Source organism: Artibeus jamaicensis, unplaced genomic scaffold, assembly GCF_021234435.1.
Source record: "Artibeus jamaicensis isolate MK-2021 breed Jamaican fruit bat unplaced genomic scaffold, CSHL_Jam_final scaffold_537, whole genome shotgun sequence".
NCBI classification, from domain to species: domain Eukaryota; kingdom Metazoa; phylum Chordata; class Mammalia; order Chiroptera; family Phyllostomidae; genus Artibeus; species Artibeus jamaicensis.
In genome coordinates this window covers 43082199-43100533 of record NW_026522047.1, presented here as the reverse complement: position 1 = coordinate 43100533, position 18335 = coordinate 43082199, and the positions used below count along the sequence as shown (strand labels likewise).

Genomic DNA, 18335 nt, shown 5'->3' with positions numbered 1-18335 from the left:
ATTCATTCATGGAGGCTGCAGCCCGGGGCTGCTGACCACGGGTCCGTGTGCCCCCTCACACGCACTCAGGAACCTCAGCATGTAGCCTCACCGGTGGGTGTTCCTGGCAGCATCTCCAGAAGGTCAGATGTGCCTTCCATACGCTGATGCTGCCAGGAGAGGAAGTGGCAGCAATGACGCTGCGCTTTCCCACTTATGTTTCCAGTCTGCCCTTATCTTGGAGCAGATGACAGATGGAAAGTGCTCGGCTTATAAACACACCAGGCGTGTTTCTGAGCCCCTGGGCACTTCGGGCCAGCCTGGCCAGGCCTGGTGGAGTTGGAGTCCCTTCTCCTTTCTGCTGGCTGTCCTGAGGCCACACTCAGGGCCCTGCTTTGGGAAGAAAAATGGGAGAGAGGACAGAGATAGAAACTGAATGGTTCCCAGATCTTTTCGCAAGTTCAAGTTCAGAGAAGTGGAGACCGGCACTCATGCCTATGAGACTGCTTCTGGGGTAACCTTGGTCACAAAGGAGGCTGGCACAGCAGAGTGGGAAAGGGGGATTCCCGAACTTCATGTTGAATGTGGGGCCAGCCGCCTCCCTTCCCCTGCTGCTGCCTCTTCTGCCAGGTGGAGGGGTCGCTCGGATCCAGCCTCAGCCCTTCTGGAAGGAGCGCGAACTCCTGCTCTTCAAGGGCTGCCAGCATGGCAGATCAGTGACATGCTGGCACTTATTCTTTGGGGCTGAAAGCTAATAGCTGGATCAGTTTTTTGTTTCACTTTTTATAACAGAAATTCCAAATGTTAACAAAGTCAACACACAGGCTAGCGAAGGCTGTGTAGCCATCACTGGCCTCTACGGTGATCGCCCTTCTGTCTTTCTTGGACCGCTTCCCAGTCTCCACTTTGTTATTGTATCTTTACTGGATTTTTTAGGTTAACTTTTACACACAGTAAATGCACAAACCTTGGCATCTAATATTTGGCTATTTCATGTAACATACACCCTCTCATCACAGAGAATGTGTCCATCCACCTTCCTGGGCAGCTCCCGTCTGTCCCTTGCCAGTCATCCCTGCCGCTCATGGTTCCGAGTGTATTAGACCTGAGATTCATGTGCTCCACGCTGCACTCTGTGCCTTGGGTCTAGCTTCTGTCACTCAGCATAATGACTGTGAGATTCACCCATGTGTTGCTTATATGAGTTCAACCCTTTGTATTAATGACTAATATTTCCCTATTAGCTTTGTTAGCTATATCCATACTTTTTTAGTGGTTGTTTTAGAAGTTACCATATGCATTTTTAACTTACCACTGTCTAGTTTCTCGTCCATCCTCCCGATGACAGACCCTTGGGTTACGTTATTCCTGCTTTTTGGCGATTGTGAATGAAGCTGCTGTGAACACGCTCATACAAGTGTTTTGAAGACATGTATTTCTATGTATTTTGGATAAGTACCTAGGAGAAGAATTCCAGGTTAAAGAGTAGGTTTAACTTTCTAGAAAATTGTCAAACCTTTTTTCCAACGTGATTGTACCCTTTTCTATCCCCACACGTGTGTGAGAGTTACTATTCCTCCACATGCTCCCATCAGTTATGGTCAGATTTTATTTTAGCCATTCTAGTCCGCGTTTGGCAGGATCTCAGTGTGTCTTAATTTGCATTTCCCTAGTGACTCACAGCTTCAAATACTAGTTCGTATACATTTTGAGCATCCGTGTTATCTTTATGAAGTACCTGTTCAAGTCTTTTGCCCATTAGTTTATCTGTTTTCCTGTTGAATTGCAGGAGCTTTTGGGATCATGGATAAAAGCCCTGTGTCAGATACACATTTTGCAAATATTTGCTTGCAGATTGTGGCTCATCTATTTGTGTTCTTTTTTTAAAAAAAAGTTTATTTATTTATCTTTAGAGGGGAAGGGAAGGAGAGAGGGAGAGAAATATCAGTGTATGGTTGCTTCTTGTGCGTCCCCTGCTGGGAACTGGCCTGCAGCCCAGGCATGTGCCCTGACTGAGAATCAAACCGCAGTTGTTTGGTTCACAGGCCCACACTCAATCCACTGAGCTACACCAGCCAGGGCCTATTTGTGTTCTTAATGAAGTCTTCCAACGAACACAAGTTTTACATTTGGGTGAATCTAATTTATTGTTTTTCTTTTATATTTATGATATCTGCATCTTGTTTGAGAAATCTTGCCCTACATCCCTATGTTTTCTCTTAGAAGTTTTACAGTTTTAGCTTTTATGTGTAAGTCTGTGTTTCAGTTTGAAATCATTTTTGTGTATGGTGTGAGGTAGGAATTGAAGTGGCTTTTCTTCCCATCATGTGAATATGCCACTTATTTAAACAACTTTGCTTCCTCTATTGAATTGCCTTGACATCTTTGTTAAAAATCAAATGACAGTGTAAGTATTGGCCATATTGGTTACATATTGCTGGATTATATTTATTTTGTTATGATTTTTGTGAAAATATTTATGAGAGATACTGATCTAAATACTGTTCTTGTAATATGTTTATCAAGTTTTGGTACAGGGTTTTGCTGACCTCATAAAGTGATTTATGAGGTGTTTCTTTCTCTATTTCCTGATGGAATTTGTGTACAAAATTTTTTTTTGGTAGTTGATAGGATTTACCAGTGAAACTGTCTGTGCCTTGAATTTATAGAGAGGTTTTTGAACATAATTTAGGGGTTTTTTTTAAAGATATGACATTCACTTTTTTTTATTTCATCTTGTATTATTTTTAGCATGTTGTCTTTTTCAGAAAAAGTTTATTTGATCCACGTTGTTGAATTTACTGGCTAAAGTTGTTCATAATAGCTTTTTATTATCATTTTGATTTCTGTAAGATTTGTAGTGGGTATATTTTGTTTCTTTCATCACTGATATTGGCAATTCATGTTTTTTTTCCCTTTGGTCTTACCAGTTTTTTAAAGAGATTTTTGGGGGTTTTTAAAATATTTTTAAATTTTATTCCCTAATTTTGTATATAATATTTTGTTTATTGTTTTTAAGATTTTATTTATTTATTTTTAGAGAGAGGGGAAGGAATGGAGAAAGAAAGGGAGAGAAACATCAGTGTGTGGTGACTATCACGTGGCCCCCACTGGGGACGTGGCCCACAAGCCAAGCATGTGCCCTGACTGGGAATCAAACTGGCGACCCTTTGGTTCGCAGTCTGTGCTCAGTCCACTGAGCTACACCACCCAGGGCTTTTCTCTAAGATTTTTAATAGCAGTTTTATGTAGGTTCATAGCAAAACTGAGAGAAAGGCACAGAAATTTCCCATGTACCTTCTGCCCTCACGCATGCACAGCCTCCCTCACTGTCCACATCCCCCACCAGAGCGGTGCATTTGTTACAGCTTACGAAGCCTGGCACATCTCCATCACCCAAGTTCACACTTCACGTTAGGGTTCAGTCTCAGTGCTGTGCTTTCGGTGGGTCTGGACAAAGGCACACTGCACGGCAGAGTATGTTCACTGCCCTAAATATGCTCTTGTTCCACCTGTTCATTGTTCCTTCCCCTAAGCTCCTGAAAACCACTGCTCTTTTGACTGTCCCCATAGTTTTCTTCTTTTCCAGAATGTCAAATAGTTGGAATTATACTGTATGTATACATTTACCTCGAATTGGTAATATGCATTTATGTTTCCATCATGTCTTTTTGTGGCTAGATCATTCATTTCTTTTTGGAAGAAATTTCAATTTTGAAGAAATTTTGTTTTTGTTCATTTTCTCTACTTGGAGCTTTTTATTTCATTATTTTATCTTAATTATTTGCTTTTTTCCACTAAAGTTTGACTTGCTCATCTTTTTAGGGCTTCCTGAGGTTGATAACATAAATGACTGATTTTAAGTCTTCCCAGTATAAGCCTATAAAGCTAATCATTTCCTTCTAGACACTATTCTGGATGCATCCCACAGTTTCTGACGTGGGGTGTACCCATCAAAGTTTAGTTCAGAATATTCTCTCATTTCTCTCACATTTTATTTTTGACCTTTGGGTTATTTTAGAAATACATTTTACATTTTCTAAATGTTTGGCATTTTTCTAGATATATTACTGATCTATATGTTCAGTGATCAAAATACATACATGTTCTGTATAATTTTAGTTTTTTGAAATGTATTTACTTAATGGCCAGTAATACGACCTGCTTAGTGACTATTTCATGTACATTTGAAAGGAATGTACAGGGTTTGCTATTTGTGTTCAATAAATGCCCTTTAGATCGATGTGTCTGGCAGTGTCATTGAGATATTCTGTATCCTTACTGATGTTTTGTTTAGTTTCTATCGAATTCCTGAGAAAAGGGTGTTTAAAATCTCCAACTGTGATTAGTTAGTTAGTTAGTTAGTTAGTACCGTTGGTTTTTTTCTTCATGTATTTTGAAGCTGTTTTATGTGATGTACACACTTCTATAATGATTCTGTCATCCTGATAAGTTGATCATATCATAATGATGAAATGTCTCTCATTATTTTTAGAAATATTCCTTCTCTTGAAATCTATTTTGTCTGATAATTATAGCCACTCCAGCTTTCTTCATTAGACTTTTAAAGGAATTAAAAGAAAAAATAAAAATATACTGTCTTTTATCATTACCCCCCATATTTATCATTTCAAATAATCATTACTCCTTCTTTGCTAAACTAGATGCTAAATTAGATCCAAGTTTACCATCTGGCGTCATTTCCCTCCATCCTAAAGAACTTCCTTTTGTTCCTCTCTCACATTGATTTTTCTCCCCCTCTATCCCTCTCTAACATCAATAAACATATTTTTTAAAAATAAAAAAAGAACAGTCAAGATCACTCATTCGCACGCGAGCAAACGCCGCCGTTGTGCAGTGACGCAATGTCTAGTCATTGCAGTAGGGGCTGACCGAAAGTCTGTCCCCCACAGAAAATGTGTACTGTCCCTGCTCTAAACAGTACAAGCTGAGCGGTGCAATAAACTCAGACAGTGCATGGAAAACTGTGTCTTAAACCAGGGAACTTGTTAACAGGAAAACTCCACGTGGCATGGAGTCCTGACCCGAGTGGCTCAGTTGGTTGGGCTCTATCCTACAAAGCAAAGGCTCGCTGGTTTGATTCCTGGTCAGGGCACTTGCCTGGGTTGCGGTAGAGGCAACTGGTGTTTTTCTCCCTCTCTTTCTCCCTTCCTTCCCCTTTCTTAAAAAAGAAAAAAACTTGTAACATGGAATAACCTGTTTTCTGGAAGGTGTTGTCCCCATAGTAAGGCAAGAATGGACTCACTATCCCAAGGCTCTCACAGCTCTCCTTGCTTCAGCAAGACTTGGACTTCGAGCCCTGGCTGGTGTAGCTCAGTGGATTGAGCACAGGCCTGCGAACCAGACAATCGCGGTTCGATTCCCAGTCAGGGCACATGCCTGGGTTGCAGACCAGTTCCCTGCAGGCCAATTCCCAGCAGGGGATGCATGAAAGGCAACCATACATTGATGTTTCTCTTCCTCTCTCCTTCCCTTCCCCTCTAAAGATAAATAAATAAAATCTTAAATAATAAAAAAAAGACTTGGACTTCGGAGCAAAGGGGTTTCTGCCTTCGGAGCAAAGGGGTTTCTGCCTGTGGATAAAGCACTGGTCTCAGTGAAGTCAGCTTTCTCTCTTTATTGCTAGTGGATTCTTTTCACAAAGAGTTTAGTCCACTTATTTCCTCCTAGTGTTACTGGAGTTGCCCGCTTCTTGGCTCCAAATGCAAACACAGCAGCAATAGTGTGCAAATGATTGATTTAAATGTTAGGGAAAACTCTAAATAAGAGGCCTCAATTAAACAGTTCCCAACAGAATATTCCAAAGATCATTTCTGTCAGGAAGGCAGAGAGAGTTGGAGACCGAGGTAATAGGGGACTGAAAGAAGACTCAGAATTTCCTCCTCCACATGAGTTACCAGTTACGACGGGACGCTGGGGACATCTAGTGGTGAGAACTGAGTCAGGCCCCCAGGGAACGAAAATAATCACACAGACCACGGATCAGGTGGCTCTCACTGGTACCAAAGGCATTTGGGAAGGGGACTGGAGGAAGTCCCTGTAAATGGAACAGTCCCTGTAAATAAAGATGAGATTATACAAACACATTCAGGTTCAAACACACCCCCCTTTCTGCTTCCCTTAGGCAAATTATTTTATTCTGTTACTAGTTTTTCTCGACATTAAAAAAAATGCTTTAGAAAAAGTTCTTCACTCATTCTTGCAGGTGGGGACTCCTGGGGTGATGGAGAAGCATATGCGAAGGCTCCGGCTCTGTGTCGTGTGCCGCTCCAGTCAGCCCTCCCTGTGAGGCAGGAGCCCAGACACTCCATTCCTGGGGGTGACCTGCTCAGAGCCGGGGACAGGGCAGGGGTGGGTGTGTCCGACCACAAGGCCACCTCCTCTCTGCAGTGTGTGTATTTACTGCCTCTCAGATGCTTCGGGCAGCCAGTGGTTTGTTTTAAAGTGAGTACAAGTCCTGAGTGGTGTGGCTCAGCTGGTTGGGCATCATCCTGCAAATTAAAGTGAGTACAGTTTGACTTTCAGCATTTTGTAGAATGGTTTTCACCGTGGCTGGTGTGGCTCAGGGGATCGAGCACCAGCCTGTCAGCTGAAAGGTTGCTGGTTCAATACCCGGGCAGGGCATGTGCATGGGTTTCCGGTCGGGCCAGGTTGCCAGTTGGGGAACGTGCAAGAGGCAACCAATCCATGTGTCTCTTGCACATCAATATTTCTCTCCTTCACCTTCTCTCTCCCATTCCCTCTCTCTAAAAATAAATAAAATCTCTTTTTTTAAAAAAAAAATGGTTTTGTATCATTTACCATATCATTCCAATATTAAATGAGTCTTTTTGTAGAGAATTCTAAAACTACCTGTTAGAAAGATATATACATCTGGCCACAAGGAAATATACTCTTCTGCTTTCTCCTGGGCAAAGATCGCTAGGGGCAGAAGGCAATTTTGACTTACTGCTGAAATTCTTGAGGACTTTTATCCAGCCCAGGAGAAAGTGCTTCTTTACTCTCGCTGTATATCACGTTTTCCCTCCTAGGTTATTTGTTCTCTGCTGGGGGGCGACTTTGCCCCCAGGGGACACTAGACAGTCTCTGAAGACATTTTTGGTTGTCCTGACTTGCAGAGGGGGTACTCTCAGCATCTAGAGGGTGGGGGCCAGGAGTACTACTCAGCAGCCCCCTGTGCCCAGAACTCCCGCCCAGGGAATGGCCAGTGCCTCAGTGCTGACAGGGGGAGACCCTGCACGAGGGGAGTGCACTTGCCGAGCTCCCCAAACAGAAGGCGTGCAGCAGGAGCTTGAGACTTGCTGGGTAAATGTGTAAACAGTTTCATGAGCCCTGAAAATAGTCCAGCCTCATCAGCCTGGAACAGGGACAAGTAGTTGGGTCCCTGCCCTGGACCTGGAAGGCTGTAGGGAATTCCTGCTCACCTGTCCTGTCGGCCCCTGAAGTTGCCCCTGTGGACTTCGGGACTGCAGCCCTGCCCACTCACCCTCTCTCCGCCTCTCTTCAGAACTGAGCATGCAGAGTTCAGAGGGAGCAGCGGACTCGCCAGCTTCTGTGGCTCTGTGTTCCTCATCGGCCGCCCAGACACCTGTGGCCCAGCCCGTGCCAGCCTCCCCACAGGTAACGGACCGGCCCAGAAAGACCATTACAGCCAGTGCAGCCTTGTCCACTGTGGTTTGGAAAAGCACTTGAATCAGCAGGGAGTTACTTGTGTTCTCCTGATCTGCCTTCCAAGCCCCAAGGCCACAGTCAATGAAATAGCCGCAACTTCTCTCTCTCCCCCGTCAGGATATTTGGCTTTTTGTCTGTTTGTTCAAAAGGTCCCACCAAGGAATCAGTGATAAAAAATAAAAAGAAAGCCCTACACCCCCACATCTGACTTCACTTATTCTTTTCTTTTAAGGGAAGTTTTCTTCTACCTTGAGAATGACCCTTTTATACACAGAATGACTTTTTGAGTAAGGCAAAAGTGAAAATTCTAAGCATTTGGTTCAGAATTGAATCTAGCATCAATGAATATATTTAAAATTTGTGGCGATATAATTTTTACATTAAGCCTCTTTCAAAACAAAAACAGTAACTCAAAAAGATCTCGGCGGCCCCTCATTCACTGCAGCTTCACGTACAGTAGCCAAGATGTGGAAGCAGCCGCGGTGCCCCTCCACCAAGACCCGGTGAGGAAGAGGCGGCGCCAGACACATGCAGCACCACTCCCGCCACGGAGAAGACTCAAACCCTGCCTTTTGCAAGGACATGGAGGACCCAGGGGGTTATGCTAAATGAGACAAGTCAGACAGAGAAAGACAAAGACCAAAGGACCTTATTTATATGTAAAAACCGCTCATTAAGCTCATAGGTGCAGAGAACAGGTTGATGGTTGCCTGAGGAGTGTGGGGGTGGCCGAAATGGATTCTGCCACAGCCATCGTGTCTCTCCCAGGTTCTAGGGCTTCTGTCCTTGCTAGAGACGCACCCAGGACCCCCCACCACAGTCTCAATGGCAACAGCCTCACGCTTTACCCCTCCCCTCCCATCCCCAGGCGCACCATCAGCTGCTCCAGCTGAGCCTCCCCAAGCCTATGCAGGGAATGTCCTTCCCTCCAGCTCTCCTGCCCACGGCCGGCCGCATCGTGTCCCCTGCATAATGCGCACCCTGGGCGTCCTGACCAGTTCCTTGCCAGAAAGAGGAATCCTTGCAGCTCCGTTCCCCTGGGGCACTGCTCCCTCTCTCAGCCCCTCCTGAGCCACCGAACAGAACTTCCTGGCACGCAGTCTGTTCTGCCGCCAGCTCCACGTGGCTCTGGCACTGGAAATGTGGCTGGTGCACCTGCAGAACTGAATTTTACAGTTTATTTAAATCAGTGATTTTAAAGAAGATTTTATTTATTTATCTTTAGAGGGGAAGGGAGGGAAAGAGGGAGAGACATATCAGTGTATGGTTGCCTCTCATGCATCCCCCTGCTGAGAACTGGCCTGCATCCCAGGCATGTGCCCTGACTGGTCAAGTGATTATTTTTCAAAAGATTTTATTTATTTATTTTCAGAGAGAGGGGAAGGGAGATAGAGAGAGAGAAACATCAATGTGTGAGAGAAACACAGACCATTTGCCTCTCACGCACTCCCTACTGGGGACCTGGCCCTCAACCCAGGCATGTGCCCTGACTGGGAATGGAACCGGTGACCTTTCAGTTCACAGGCCGGCATTCAGTCCACTGAGCCACACCAGCCAGAGCTGACTCAAGTAAAACTTAAATGGTCAAATGGCTGCACAACTAGTGGCTACCGTATTGGACAGCTCAGCTTTAGAATGTATGAATGTAAATCCTTAGTGTTCTTATTTAATTAATTGCAGCAAAATTCACATAATATATAATTCACTGTTTTAAAGTGAACAAACTGTGGCATTTTTTGTACATTCATCAGCCCAGGACAGAAACCCCATTCCCCTGAGCTGCCACTGCCCGTACCCCTCCCCAGCCCCTGACAACCACGAACCACGTCCTGTCTCTGCATCTGGCTCCTCTCACTGAGTGCCACGTGCTGGAGGCCCGCCCACATGCAGCGCGTCAGCGCTGCTCTCCTTTTCATGGCTGAGTGATATTCTGTGTTGTGTAGAGGGACCGCATTGTGTGCATCCATCTGTCCGTTGGTTTTTACACTATTCATGTTCTTTTTGTCTTCGATTGTGAGCTCATGGAGTGCCGGGTCCCTGCAGAGTTCTTTTTATACAGTCGTGTTTAGGAGGCAAAAGACTGCAGAATCACCACAGCCAGTGGCATTTGGAGTCCACGTCAGAAACTCACAGAATCAAAGTCACTGACTTCTCAAGCCCCAGCTTTATGCAGACAAAACGCTCCTGTTTCCCTCTTGACTCAGGTCCATTTGATCCTGTTCATTTCATAGTTTTGAGTGTCCAGTAAAGCAACAGCAGGCCGAGCGGCAGTAGTTTTGGTTGCAAACTGCTTTCAGGCCTAACCTCTGACAAGTCTGAATGTCCTTCTCTCCTTCCCTTTTAGAGAGTGCTGGTCCAGGCAGCGGGCTCAGCTTCCAAAGGGTCCCAGATGCAGCCAATCTCCCTCCCCAGAGTCCAGCAGGTGCCACAGCAGGTAACCACAGCACAGGCAGCATGGGACGTATTAGCACTTAGGGATCTTGGCTCCCTCTCTGGTTTTCTGTCCTTGCTGTTCCTTCTTCTTTGATGTTTTCAGTTCCTCACCAGAAAGCTTTTTGGAGGTAATGTTTTTTTTTTTTTAATCTTTTCAGTTCAAACAGTTTGGCAGCAAGCCAAGACAGCTGGTGCTATTTTATTCATTCAGAAATGCAATGTGTGGGGTGCAAGCCAGCCCCTCTATAAGGCACTGGGTGCTGAGGTGGACGCACAAGCAGATAGTAGAGGTGTTCTGGATCGGAGGAGCGTGGAAACTCGGGGGGTGGCAAACCCTCCTGTGGGCAGGCGCCGCACCCTCGGACGAGCACCGTGGCTGAGGAGGAACCTCTTGTGGAGTTAAGTTATCCAGGAAGAAAGCTTGAGAGTGCGGGCTCGCCCACCAAAGAGCAGCAGGCCACAGGCCAGGGGATGTAGGACAGTGGTCAGCAAAGCTTTTCTTTGGGAAAAAGTCAAATACTGCATTTTTTTTTCAGCGTTGCAGGCGAGAGTCTTTGGCACAACCACTCAACTCTGCCTGGTCTCCAGAAGCAGCCACAGATGTAAGAGAAGGGGCGTGGCTGTGTGCCAGTAATACTATCGCAAAAGCAGGCGCGCCGGATCTGGCCTGAGGGCTGGGGTTTGTCGGCTTGTGCCCTGCAAGATGCTGATTTAAAATTAGTGTGTGCTGCTGCCTCAAAGGGACCATGAGTGAAATACAGAGACAGCCAGGAGACATGCCACTTTCTTCAGGGGCTCCTGCTCCAATGAGTAGTGTGTTAGGGGGGTTTGTCTGTTCTGAGAAAAGAGGGGTCTTGTGGGGTCGGAGGGGAAGCAAAGGTTCTAAGCAGGCCCAGAAGGGAACTTGAGCCCCTCGAGGGAGGGGAGACCAAGACCAGCGACACAATTCCTTTCCCTGCTCTGTGGGGCTGGGCCTGTGCCATCTCTTTCTTTACGGGCAGCTCGGACTTGTGGGGTGACTTGCGCATTTTGCTTGGTCCCCTCAGGCACAGCCCACTCAGTGTGGTCCCCCCCTCCCCGCCCCGCTCCTCACCGTGCCCTGTTACCCTGGGGCTGAGCGTGCGTGAACGCACACCGTGCGTGAACGCACACCGTGTTGGGTTGTCGTCGGGGGTGGCAGTCAGCTCCACACACAGGCCTAGGGAGAGGTCACAGTGGGACCCAGCCCTCGATTTTGGTACCCCAAAATGAGGTTGAATTAGGTGCTGGTTAAGGCTCCCTCTGAGGTGAGATTCTGAAGTCCCCCACGCAGAGCTTCGGGCCTCTGCCACTAGGGCCAGGCCCCTCAGGGGCCTCAGCTGAGGTGCTGAACTGGTGGGGACCAGGCGGGGCTCCGCTGGGCTCCTCCCATCACCCCCTCTCTCCATCTCCCACCCAGGATTCTTCCAGTTCTGTTCAGACCCTCACAGTCTCGCCCCAGTGTGACTCCCAGGACCCCTGCCCTTCTGCTGGGGAGGGGCACCAGGGCCACCTCAAGGGTGCATGGGGGCGGTGGTGCGTGGAGCGTGACCAGCTTGAGCCCCCTGCCTCACCCCTCGGGTGGAGATGACAGGTCCAATGTCTGGACCTGTGGCATTCTGCCCACATCTCTGGTTTCCACTGTCTGGCATGATGGGCCCTTATGGCCAGTGGCTGGCGGGCCCCGGGCCATCCCCAGCTCTGCAGCCTGCTCCCAGCTGTCTCCTGGGCTCTTCTCCCCATGGAACAGGCCTGGCTTCCCTCACGCACAGCAGTGGGTCAGTGACAGTTACATCCCTGTGTGCCTTTCCAGGACTGTCTCTCCTAGTTTCCTAGTGGGCAGGAACACTGTAATGCGGCACTGAACGTCCAAAAGGGCAGTCACAGTTATTTCCAGCTTGAGTAGCGGAAAATCACAAACAAGTAGACTCTCTGTGCGTAACACGAGACATCTGATGTTTCAGGTCCAGCCTGTGCAGCACGTGTACCCACCCCAAGTGCAGTATGTGGACGGCGCGGACACTGTCTACACGAACGGAGCCCTGTACGTGGTTTCCCCGCCCCTCGAAGGGTCCCTGCAGAGAACTTCAGGGCACGCGTGGGGCCTTCTTCCATGACTCCCCCACCCTGGTCCACTTCAGGATGTGTTTGCACAAATTCCTCTCCCTTATCCCCTGGGGGACAGGTTATCCCCACGGGGCACGTCAGCCCCTGGAGCTTAGAGAAACCACACACCTGTGTGTTTTTTACTTCTAGAAAAGGCAGTCTTAAAAACAAACACAGAAAATAAACCTTAATCCATTTCTGAGACTTCACGAAGATTAAGTCTTCACATTCCAGAAACCATTTCTATCTCTGCTTCCTCCCCCTGGCCTTGGGAACCCTCTGCTCCCTACAGTGTTGGTATGACTTGGTTTTTGTCAGGACTTAAAGAGTTTTCTGCTTGCAGACAACATGATGCCTGGGGCAGAAAATGACACATTTTCCAGGAGGCTCTTGTGCTTGAGACACAAGTCCTTTTGCTCATTGTATTTGAACAGCTCCCTTTTCAAGTTCGGGGGTCGAGAGTGAGGGCGTGGGTCAGAGCTGTGTGAGTCTCTGCAGCACCACGTTGGCAGTTCTTAAGCACAGACACGTGTGAGCACGTATAAGACCCATGACATTTGACCGAGGTGTGTGGGTTGACCACTGTCAACTTCCTGGGTTTGACTGCACTAGTCATACGTGACGTCACCTGGGGGGCAGGACAGGAATGCGAGCCTCCCAGATGTCAGGGCCACCCTGCCACCCAGAGGGGCCTTCTCTTGGGACAGGTCACTAACCTTTCGTCACCACTGAGGGAAAACTGTTACCAACTGCCTTGTACTATGGCCAGCGTTCCTGGAGTGGAACTTAAAGGAAAAAAATTAAAATATTTATTTAAAGATTTTATGTATTTTTAGAGAGAGGGGAAGGGAGGGAGAAAGAGAAAGAAACATCATCATGAGAGAAAAACTTAATGTATATCTGGCCTCACGTGTGCCCCAGCTGGGGTCCGAACCCACAGCCCAGGCATGTGCTCTGACTGGGAATCAGACCAGCGACCCTTTGCTTTGTGGGGCGACGCCCAACCCACTGAGCCACACCAGTCAGGGCTGGAACTTAAAATTTTGAGGGCTGACATATATAGCTAATTAAACATTTGATCCAGATGTTAAAGGAATATTACACAGATTCTTTATATCACTTAGAAGTTTTTATTATGCAATTTTCTTTTTTAACCTTTTTGATGGCATTATAGACTTACAGGAAGTTGTAAGATTTGCTCAGCACCCTAAACCAGTCTCCCCCCCAGTGGGGACATCTTCTCTGACTGTAGGACAGCACCAGGGCAGTGACCTTGACGGTGTGTTAGCTCGCCCAGGGGCCCTGCTCAGACCCGCCAGCCTCTGCGCATCTGTGCGCATGTGCGCACGCGTGTGTGCTGCCCTGCGGCTTCTCCTCGGGTACGGGGTTCACGTCGGCACAGTAAGACCCAGACTCCTTCCATCCCCGCAGAGGCGCTGCCTCCTGCAGCCCATTTGTACACTGAGAATTTTTAAGTGATCGGTTTTCTGGAAGTCAGCCTTCAGGTCTGAATATTCTCAGAGATGACTGCTTTGGACTTGCCGCTGCGTGGGCGTTCGGAGCCTGACTTACCCCTAAGCTCAGTCTGGTCAGGCTCCCGCCTCCACATGAAGTTTCGGTGGATTCCTTAGAGACTCAAAGGAGGAACCTTCTCTCTCCCTGGCAGGCGGACCGCCTATGCCTATAACCCGGAGCCTCCGATGTACGTCCCGAGCAGCGCGGCATCTTACTTCGAGGCCACCGGCGAGGCCCAGGTGACCGTGGCAGCCTCCTCCCCGCCGACGGTCCCCGCCCACAGCATGGTGGGCATCGCCATGGATGTCGGCGGGAGCCCCATCGTCTCCACCGCGGGGGCCTACCTCATCCACGGGGGGATGGACGGCACCAGACACGCCCTGGCCCACACTTCGCGGTCGTCACCAGCGACGGTACGTAGCAGGCTCTGGGGCAGCAGGTCAGAGTCTGAACTGAACTGGCGGCAGAGGCTGCGGGGGGCGGGCGGCGGGTGAGTGAGGGGCAGCCTGGAGCCCTTGAATGGAGCCCTGCCGACCCCAACCAAGCCCTGTGACCCGAGGCAAGTCTCGGCCTCTTTGAAACCTCCGTTCCTCCACTGGTTAAACAAAGGCGGTGAATCTTCCATCGTCAGCTATTGTGAACACAGTACATGAGTTTAAAGACCCAGCAGCACTGGTAGGTGCTGCTGCTGGCGGCGCCATCGTCGCCCCGGCCACTGTTACCAGCTCCCCGAGGCTGAGGTCAGTCCACGCGCAGGAAGCGGCACTGAACGAAACCAGAGGCCGTTTCTCCCAGAGGCCGTGCCCGGCTGTGTGCGCCGCGCTCGGGCCGGGCCGAAACGACGCCTGCTTTAGAGGCTCACCTTCTGAAGCGTTAGAGTCCGTGCTTCCTTTTACTTTTTGCGTGAGTGCAGAGTGAAACCGACTCGTCACTCTGAGTTCGCAGCCCTGAGTTCCGGCACACGTGCAGACTCGCGTGACCACTGCGCGGCTGGGGCCCAGGTGGCCGTCTCTCCCCATGCGCCCCCTGGGGTTCTCCGCAGTCTGGCCTCCCCTCGCCCCAAGCCCTGCCACCGATGACCCTGCCTCCATCGCTGTAGCCTGGGGTTTCCGGGACTGACGTGCAAAAGGAGTCCTCGGGTTGGCCCCTTTCACTCCACGTGGTGCCTCTGAGACGCGGTCCAAGTGCCCTGAGCCGGTGCTCCCCCCGCACCGCCCCCCCCTCCATGCCGAGTGAGCCCCCGGGGCAACTGGGGAGGCTCCCAGTTTGGGGCAAGATTAATAAAGCAGCGATCAGGTGTGTGGACACACGTTTTCTTTCTCTTGAGTAAACACCTGCGAGTGGATTGCTGGCTGATATGGTGAGTGTTTAACTTTATTCGAGTTCACCAACAGTTTCCTCTAGTGGCCGCCCCATTTCACGTCGCCAGCGGTGTGTCGGTGTCCCCGTCGCCCCGCCCTCGCCGGCAATGTGTGTTGTCGGCGTTTTTCGTGTTAGCGTGTTAGCAGTTTTGTGTGGCATCTCGTGGTGGTTGTGATTTGCATTTTCTTAATTGCTAATGATGGTAAGCAGCTTTTCACGTGTGTTTGCCTTTTGCGCATGCTCTTTGGTGTCCGTTCTGGTCACTGGCCTGTTTTCAGACTGGGCTGTCTGTTCTTTTACTGTTGACTATTGAAAATTATTTACATGTTCTTTATAGAACAAATCATCTGTCAGATATGCAATTTGCAAATATTTTCTCACAGTTTTTATAGTGTCTTTTCATCCTCTTAAGAGTGTCATTTGCAGAAGAAAAAAAACTTTATTTTGTCAAATCTAATTTATCGATGTTTCTTATCTAAAAAGACCATATTTTGGGTGTCACGCTGAGAACTTGTTCCCTATTCCCAGGGCATAAAAATTTTCTCCTGTGCTTTCTTTGAAGAGTTTTATAGCTTTACATTTGGATCTGCTTCGTTTTGAGTTAACTTTTGTGTAAGATGTTAGATTTAGGCATAGATTTATTTTTATGCCTGTGAGGCCACCGGCGGTCCTGGCACCATTTGTTGAAAAGACTGCCCTTCCCCCATCAATTGCTTTTGCACCAGAAACCCGTCGGCCCTGCGCGGGCGCGTTTCATTGGTCCCCATGCCTGTCACTGTTTCAGGACTGCTCTCTTACTTACTGTAGCTCTATAGTGGGTGGTTCCTTCACCTTTATTCTTGCTTCATATAGTATAAGCTATTTATATAAATTCAGGATTTTCGGTCTCTCTCAAATATTCCTAGTAAGATTTTGATTGAACAGCGCTAAACCTGTAGGTCCATTTGGGGGAGAATTGACGCAAGTCTTCTAGTTGGCGAACGTGGATGGTGCGCTTCCCTGTTTTCTTCCGAGTTCTCGCCTCAGCATTTCGTGATTCTTAACATGCGGATCCTGTGCCTATTCGGTTGGGTTTATACTTAAGCGTGTCGCCTTTTGGAAGCCATTGAAAGTGATATTAATTTTTAATTTCGGTTTCTGACTGTTCCTTGTTAGCATGTGAAAATATGGCTGTTTTCGACCATTGCCCTTGCATCCTGAACCTTGTAGAACTCACTTTTTAGTTCTAAGCATTCTTTTGTTGTCTGTGAATAGGCACAGTTTCGTTTCTTCCTTTCCAACCTGGGTGACTTTGATTTCTTTTTCTTGCCTTGCTGCACTGGCCAGAACCCCTGGGCTGTGTCGAAGGGGAGCAGTGAGGGGGCGTCCTGGCCTGGTCCCCAGTCTCAGGGGGAACCTGCCTGTTACTGCCTTGTGTGATGGCGTCACTAGGTCTTCGTAAACGCCCGATTTCTGGTGAGGAAGGTCCCTTCTATTCCTAGTTTTCAGAGAGTCTTTAGCATAAGTGGGTGTTGAGTTTTGTCAAGTGCTTTTTCTTCATCGATCAGAAAGCATTCCTCACACACTACACTGACTTTCATGGACACAGCAGGCTCGGTTTCATCAAACTGCATCAGTCTATAATAACCAAAAATACTAGAATTGCAGGCAACAAATTCAGAGAAACAGCAATATTCTCTCTGGTCCACACCCTCTTGGGCGCAGGCAAATGCGCATCTCAGACCCCAGGCCACTGGCTACTTTGGTTTGTCTGTGTTGCTTTTGAAGAAGCAGTCTTTGAATCAGCTGGAAATCCGTGAATGGGCTGTGTTTGGACACACGGCCCCATGAAAGCCCCTAGGGAGTGATCGGCCCAGATGAGAACTCGGTCCCTGAGGCCACCTGTCTGTGTGGCTTAGCCGCTCGGCTTGGACTTGGGAACATCTCTCTCAAGGACGCGGCAAAGCGCGGAGGGGACTTTCTGGGAGCCACAGACAGAAACGGCGCAGAGGCCGCAAAAGAGGTAAAATACGGCTCCTGTATCTGCTTGCCAATTCTTTTATGTTAAAGTTTTGGGATTTTACGTTAATGCTGAAGAGGGAGCGTGAGGACCAGAGCAACTTACTACCTGTACCCTCAGTGACTGATTTCAGACTTTTGGTGACAAATTTTCTTGAGTCTTTATTTCTAGCTAAATTTTCATCAGTATTGTAAGTCTTTTAAAATACTTTTATGAGTTTATTTGAGCCACACAGACAACATGCTGCAAAGCACAATCTCAAAAGCCCCCAGTGTTAAAAATTTCATGAGTGAATTGCCCAGGTGGTTAGTTTTTGATAAAAACTGTTTACTGTTACACTTTTTTTTTAAACTACATGGAGCAGAGACACTAAATTGAAAGGTTTGCTCTTGTCATCTTAGTCCAGGTTAAACCTCCTTGCCACAGCCCAAAGGGCAAAGTGCCCAGGTGCCAAGTAAGGAGGGTTTTATCTCCTTAAGTTTGGTGTCCTGGGTGCCTCGTGGGCTCCACCCCAGTCCTGGCCCAGGGTGGAGATTTATATACCTCTGGCCAAATCAGATGTTTTACAGCAAGCAGGTACCATATTACTTACATAACTTTAAAATATTTAATTAGCTAAATAAAAATGGACGAACATTCAGCGTGGCCGACTTCCCTCGGCCAGCCTTCCCTCTCCCCAGGGTGAGCCGCTTTTCCTTCTCCCTTCCTGCCTGGCCCCGCCCTGCGCGCACCGGGGGCGCTTCCTTTCTTCAGGTGTAATTCTGTGCTTTATGGACCTGCCTCAAAAACCCCAGTCGTGCTGCCGCTGCCTTCCTTCTCCTAAAACACTCTCCATTTTCTCTAAAGATCCAAAGGGGTTGCTCGTGCAACATCTAAACTTTTATTTTCCCCCTTTACGGTCACACAAGTAAGCCATGTTTCAGGGTGGAGGGCTAGCTGCAGCAGCTTCTGTCCCTGTCCCCACCCCTCCGTGGTCTTTCCAGGAACCCCCACCCCCACCTCGAGCAGCCCCTTCCCACTTCTAGCCCCAGGAGACAATGGTTCGGACATTGAACTAGGGCAGACCCAGCCTGAAGAAGTGTGTGTTTCTTCAGCAGCGATCATTGCTGGCCCTTTGCAGGGCTGACCCCTGTCCGGGACCTTTTAATGAGATTTTTATGGTATAAATGGAGTGGCTTTTGGGGCAGATGCTAATGAACTTGAGAATTAACCTCCACCCTTCTTTAGGAGG

The 18335-nt window shown here is 48.2% G+C and overlaps 1 protein-coding gene across 5 annotated transcripts in view; it reads left to right on the top strand.

The window, feature by feature from the left end:
* The window catches only part of RFX2 (regulatory factor X2), an 82246-nt gene that overhangs the window by 35193 nt on the left and 28718 nt on the right, over positions 1–18335 (top strand). For 2 of the 5 annotated variants that reach the window (XM_053658544.1, XM_053658543.1), the window contains exons 2-6: positions 7508–7620; positions 10016–10105; positions 10641–10706; positions 12087–12166; positions 13895–14156. In XM_053658544.1, the coding sequence (XP_053514519.1) occupies positions 7516–7620; positions 10016–10105; positions 10641–10706; positions 12087–12166; positions 13895–14156 (603 nt within the window). In that variant the 5' untranslated portion in view covers positions 7508–7515. The remainder of the gene's footprint in view (positions 1–7507; positions 7621–10015; positions 10106–10640; positions 10707–12086; positions 12167–13894; positions 14157–18335) is intronic. The other 3 variants (XM_053658545.1, XM_037165298.2, XM_053658546.1) reach the window with 2 other exon arrangements.